Below are 6,801 nucleotides of genomic sequence, written 5' to 3'. Positions count from 1 at the left end.
GGGGGGGGGGGGGGGGGGGGTATGAGTGAATCGTCGAGAAGGAATAGGGGTAAAAGGAGAGATAGAGAAGGCCAGAATACCTCAAGCTTTCCATATTATCCACTACTGGGGTTGTTCTCTCAAACGACGTTCGGCGTCGTCGTCGTCTCCGTCGTGAGAGTGAAGGCGTGCGCCGTATGGCAGGGATTCGATAGTGGGGGAGTGCGGGGTGCCTGGAAGAGGGGGAGGAGGGGTTGAATATGTGGGAGATTGTACAGTTGAACGAGGAGAAAGACCGTAGGGTTTTCAGTAAGGAGGGGCAGGAGAGAAGGATAAGGGGAAGGTTGTGGAAAAGTCCTTGTCGAGGGAAGGGGAGGGATTCGTCCAGTGGACTAGGAGTTTTTGCTTTACACCGTTTATACCAGTTTTCGTGGCACCGGGTGCACCGGCTACAGGAGGAGGTAACCCGAGAAATGAGGTTATCCTCGGTGAATTTTCTCGGGTCCCTCCTCCCAAGTGTCCAAGACTTGGTCATCAGGTCTGTGTGAAGTATTGGTTCTAACGTTTTTTGTCCAGTTGCCATACGACTTTCGATAATAAGGGTTAGGGATCCTCAGAAGGAAGAGGTGGTAGTCGGCAAAGGAGGGGGTAGGGGGTAGAGGGTGGAAGTAAGGTTAGGAAAAGACGCTTGAGAATGTGGTGAGGAGACAAACGCTTGAGGGCGGTAAAAGTAGGAGCACAGGGGTCTGGGTGGAAGGGGGTGAGAATGGAATGAGAAGATACGCCGGGGCTCTTTAAGGGGGGTAGGATAACGCGGGGTGAAAAGGAGAGAAAGGTAGGATCCCTGAGTTGAAGAGAGAAGTTGAGGGTAGCTGGCCAGAAATTTCGCGACCGCGCACCACCTAAGACAACGCCCCTACTCCTCTCGGCAATACACACTACTCAAAGCGGTGTTCTTTAAGGCACTAGGGGGGTGGCTTTTAGTCAGACGCACGCGGTCTGAGACGCGCGCCACCACCGGCAAATACGTTGAGAGAAGGACTTAGCATTTCTCGTGAGCCACATAACCGAGTCAGTTCGGGTTTTCCTACTCCTTGTACAAGGACTCGTGAAATATTTTTACCCCGAATTGAACTGTAACCCCTTGGTATATATTTTTCATCGACAACCGGTGATAAAGTTTGATGAGTTGTAACGCGTTATCAAGTTGTGCGGAATAAATTCGATGTTTGGTTGTCCTGGAATTGATGCCAAGACATATTACTTGACAAACTTCGGTTTTGTAGTTGTATACATTTGTTTGATATCCCATGTTTTGTTGATGATTCGTCAACTTATTAGTTACTTACCGCTCGGTATGAGTCAGTTGTTGTAGTTGAGGTGTTCAGGATTCATAGGTGCTTCTTAGACGTCTGCAAGATTGGTGGTCTTCGCTGTTTTGTTTGGCGGATATCTGGATTCTCTTGGGTCTCGTGTAAGACGTCTTCATTCATGTTAAAATTGCAACGAGGGCTTGTGTAACACCATCTGACTACATTTGACGAACCAGTAGTCGACAAAAGAGTGATTGTCCTCGGTCTTTTGTGGTCACTGATGGCCGGCTGCATGATCCCAAAACTTTTCATTTTCGACTGGCTTCATTCATGTCCAAATTACACAGTTCTACCTGCCTCCATCGCTTCCTTACCATCTTCATGATCAGTGTCAGTGATCATCTATCAAGTGTAACATGCAATCAATCATCAGTGATCACAAAAAACATCGCAATCATTCGAATCAAAGTATCTACCCCCATGTGTATCAATTCGTGAAGACCCACCGGATGTTCAATCTTGCTGGGTTTTCTTGGACTGTTAGTGGTGGAAGTGAAAGTTTGAGATGTTGCAACGGATATCAGAAAATCAGTGATGAGTGGTTATCAAAATGATTATTACTTCAGCTCATCGAGGCATTTCATGCTGAAGTGATGGACCAAATTGCCTCGCCTATCAATAGCTTCGTCTCGTTCAATTTTGTTTAATATCAACTCTGAATGACTGCATCTAACTTTCATTTCCCGCCTGTCTCTTGTATGTTTCTCCATCATATCAGGGGTAGTCTCGTTGAAAGTGTTTGAAAAGAACAAAACTGGCGCGTTTTTCCGGCCAAAAAAGTTGTCCTTCGCTCACTATCTCCTTCTACCTTTTCCTTTTTTCCCGCAATTCCTTTTATTATTCCCTTCGTCGGTAACAGGTTGTGGTTGTACGAGCAAAAAAATGAAGAAAGAGAACAAATAAAGGGGAGAAAGAAGTGAAAGCCAAACCCGTCGCGAGTGACTCTTTGCGTGATTTCCGACGGTTTTTTTTCCATTCCCTTTTACACTTTCTTTTTTACGTCAGTTTTGCCTCTTTGACAGGCCTTTGAGGGAATCATGGGTGCAAGAACTTAGCGACGGCTAGACGACAACTGACAGTTCTGAGATATTTACCCCATTCGCGGATCACTAATTGACAATTTAAAATTCTTGATGTTGACGAATCTGTTATTTTTCGCGGCAACCATTTTTCACGTTCTTTTATTCTCATTTCCAGTCGTGTGACATGTGTCAGTGCATTTTCAAGTACTTCATTATTAACTCCTCTGTTTTATTCTCGGTAAAAAAAAACACCACTGACCAGATCCACCACCTGTACAAATGAGAGAGAAAGTGTCACCGTGTGTTACAAATGTCATGTGTCTCGTGGTTATTCCTTCAGAGAATAATAATAATCCACAGTCCCTGAAATAACCCCTACATTGTTAGGGAATTTAAATTATCGAGCTCGAACTCACCAGGCGAAAAATAATAATTTTTGGTGATTTTTGTTTCAGCTTCGAGCGGGAGACGCATTGCAGCGAGATATTCCCGCGCAGGAGAGGAAGACTGGACAAAGCGGAAGAAGCTGAATAAGACGAGAAGAAGAAGATAAAGTGGGGAAAAGAAGAAAAGTTGTTTTTTTTTAAAGAAGCTCACAGTGACGAAGTGGAGTGAAGAGTAAAAAAATTTCCGAAGATAAAAGAATCAAGGAGAATCAACAGTGTAAAAGATTTTCTGATTGTCGGAAATAAGCGGGGGCGCGAGAGAGAGTTTGATGCGAGAAAGTTTTCGAAACAGATGAGGTGGAAGAGTGAGCAAGTTGACAGTGTCGATTGAATCTTCAAAATTTTTGCGAAAAAATAAATCATAAACCGCCAAAATCAATCACCAAATAATCAGCCAAAATTGAGCTCGACCCCCCCTGGAGAACGTGAAAGAGCCGCATACATATATATTTCAGTGTGTTCAAAAAAAAAAAAACGAGTGTACCTAAGTGCAATATTAATTAAAAACTCTTAAAACGATAATAAGAAGAAAAAAAGTAACCATCAACAATCGGTTAATATGCGGTTTTAAAAAGATGAAAACTTGATGAGAATCGAAGATGCTGAGAGATTAGAGTGAGGAAAGTTAGATGAAGTTAAGTGAAAAAGGAGTATAGATAAAGAAATCCTCTAAGACGCATAGAGTCGCATTTCTCGAGAAGGAGTCGTCAACGGACAATTGGTTTAAAACAAAACGACTTACCGGAGGAAAGATAGATCGAAGAAAATTTAAGACATCCAACATAACGAAGATAACAACGCACAGTTTGAGGAGTGTATCATCCTTAATCAACCAAAATCAACTGTTTTCGTTCCGATATAACTTACACTTAATGATTAATCTACACGCAGTATTACCTGCAATTACACACACAACATAACATAGTACATAAAACGGGGCAAAAACTCAGGGCAAAACGGAACGAAACAGCGCTGTCATCGATATTAACAGAATAAAGTGGGTGATTTGAACTCTTAGAAAGTGAATACTTCGTTGAAAGCGTATTTGAGAAGAATTTATAACATCGTCTCCTTCGAGCGAGTCGTGTCCGTGGACCTTCGTCTCGTTCACACCGTCCGGGCTGGGCAATCCTGAATTTAACCTGAACTTAAGTGTATGATAGGATTTAAGTAGATAGAAAGAAATAGGCTGTTCTCACGCCGAGAGGGACAACCACGCGCACATTAATCAATTCCATAACACGACACATCACACAATAGACAAGTAACGAGACGAGACAGTTCTTAAGTTAGAGAGGAAAACAACCATCGAAACAAATAAGCAGTCTGTACGTGAAGAAAGCTATTCAGACCCATTGGATCAACTGTTATCAAGTAATCGTGTAACTGCTAACCTGCTTTGATGCGCAAAAAAGATCCAGGTGAGTCAAGGAAGAAGAAGATTAAAAGGGTGACGTATGACAACTGACATTGCGCCCATTTAATAACATCAAAACAAGCCTAAATCATAAGAAATACTAATCACAATACAAAGGAATAGTGAGAGGCAGTCATAACGACGTGTACATCATACTGTGCTTCAAGGGTGGGTGGTTACGGCTACCCATCAGTGGTGAGTAACGGCGGTTACGCGCCACTACACCATCGAGCTGGTGCTACTTAACGGTAGGTGTGCCAAAAAGCGGGCAAGCTGCGCCGTAAAGGGGTAGCACGGGCTTCGCGCGAAGGCCTCAAGATTTCAGACGCGACGGCGGCCCTGGACCTGCGCGCACAGACGCAAGCCCAGCCGGATTTTGTTGGCCTGGAGCGGCAGCATCTCCATCCGCAGCAGCACCAGGTCCAAACAAGTCCGGAATTACATCAACATAATCAACAACAGTCACAATTATCGCAGCAACAACAACAGCGTATACCACTGCACAGTGAGCATCATACACACCATCATCATTTATCAAATCACCATCATCCTGGAGATACGGGGGGTGGGTTAGGTGGTGGTGGTGGTGCTGGTGGTAGTGATGATTTAGGTGTTATTGGTGGTAACGGTGGAGAACAAACGACAATTGGTGTTGTCGGTGCAGCCGAGGAGGCAAGAAGGCTGCAAGACGACGAGGAAGATATTACAGAGAGAGAGGACGAGGAGGAAGACGAGGACCCGAGCTCGCCGGAACCGGACTTGGAGCCGGATCCCGAGCCAATGGAGGTCCAAGCATCTGCTGTATCCGCAGCAGCAGCTAATTTGCATGCACTACGACAGCACGTATTTAAAATGTCGGATTACTGGCAACAGCCCCAAAGAGGACCACCTCAACATTCACCGGGTATACAGCACAGTCCTGTACAGAATACCCAAGCACAGAATCCACAGGCCCAAAATCAGCAGCAACATAATCAACAGGCTTCCATGCACAGTCCACTTGGACAGGCCCAACAACAGCAGCAGCAGCAACAGCAGGGCCAGCAGAACAATGGTACTGTCACACAAAATCCAAGCTTAGGGCAAAATCAGACGCAATTGCAGCAGCAACAGCAACATGCGATAGCAATGGGCCAACAGACACCACAGGGACAGCATCAGCCCTCATCAACACCTACAACACCATCGCCTCAGGGCGATCATCAGGGAACGATAGCCGCAAGTATGGCGCAGAGTCTGCATAATCTGGCTCAAGCTCAACAATCAATGTCACAAACGTCTAGTCCGTCATTGGCGGCGCAAGCTGTTCAAGCCGCCCAAGCCCTCAATCCAAATCTTGGACAAGCCTTATCACAGGCACTCACCCAAAACATGCAGCAAAATCTTGGTCAGACATTGCAGCACAATCTAGCGCAGAGTCTAACACCGAGTTTATCGCCACAACAGCAGCAACAGCTGCTCAATCAACCCCAGAATTTGAGTCAAGCCAGCCAAAGTCTTCAGCAGAATTTACAGAATCAAGCGCAAAATCTAAGTCAAACGCTGCAACAACAAGCGCAAAATCTCAGTCAAAATCTGGGACAAACGTTGAATCAACAGACGTTACAGCAGCAAGCGCAAAATCTAAGTCAAAATCTTCAACAGCAGGCGCAAAATCTCACGCAAAATCTTCAACAGCAAGCCCTCAACATGGCTGGCTCAATGGTACAAAATGGTCTAGGTGGGATGAATGTTTCTGGCAATCAACAGCAGAACTCCCCGAATTCAATGCTGAGCCCTGGAGCAGGAAGCCAGGACTCCCACGATGCCACCCTCACCGAGAAACTTGTCAACGAGCTTCAGGTGAGCATCATCATGACAAAAGCTACTCTAATAATCAGGCTTCTGGGGTAATTGGTTATCTCCTTTGAAAACTGCTCGGTGTAGATCAATTATTAACAAATACTCTGGTACATTGGGTTGCTACTAAGGGAAACAAAACACTATCTGTACGGTTTTCTACATTAGATTAACATACCAACGCCTGTAGTCATGGGGTTCTTGACCCGCGCCAAATGCTTCATGATAGCCATCGATGAGTCAATGTTCACACTGTATCGTATATCCCAGGAATGAAGTGATGTCGCCAAAAGAATGCTAAATGGATACAATCAAGTTACAATCCATAAACCTAAAGATAACTTTGATCACAATTTTTCAACATTCAGATATTTTATTTTCAAATAATCGCAACATGATTGTATTGACAATCGGTAATTGAGTCATTTTGAGCAATATCTAAATTGTCAATAAATTATTCAATTCGCATAAACAGATGCAGGTGAAAAAAAAAATTTAACTTCAATCGTTGAATGAAGGTGTGTATTGATTCAGTACCGAGAGTAACGTCGTTAGAGGTGCGAGTTAGCGTAATTTTATGGCTACCTAATCGTCGTGGAGGATCGTAAACACGACGGTTGAGGATATACCCACGGCTTTACGTGTTTATACCCGTTGTGGTATATAACTATGGGCACGTGGGTTTCAACGGGAAAGGGGCGGGGGGAGGGGGGGGGGTAAAAGGT

The 6,801-nt window shown here is 44.6% G+C and overlaps 1 protein-coding gene across 1 annotated transcript in view; it reads left to right on the top strand.

Annotated features, from left to right (window-relative positions):
* Positions 1-5,017: 5,017 nt before the first annotated feature.
* LOC107040317 (zinc finger protein rotund) overlaps positions 5,018-6,801 on the top strand; it is a 69,770-nt gene continuing 67,986 nt past the window's right edge. The window contains exon 1 of the mRNA XM_029126249.1: positions 5,018-6,079. Within this exon, the coding sequence (XP_028982082.1) occupies positions 5,018-6,079 (1,062 nt within the window). The remainder of the gene's footprint in view (positions 6,080-6,801) is intronic.

The sequence above is a fragment of the Diachasma alloeum genome, unplaced genomic scaffold, assembly GCF_001412515.2.
Source record: "Diachasma alloeum isolate Michigan unplaced genomic scaffold, Dall2.0 Dall_scaffold_00327, whole genome shotgun sequence".
Lineage (NCBI taxonomy): Eukaryota > Metazoa > Arthropoda > Insecta > Hymenoptera > Braconidae > Diachasma > Diachasma alloeum.
Note: the sequence above shows the minus strand (reverse complement) of the source record. Positions and strands in the feature narration are given on the sequence as shown.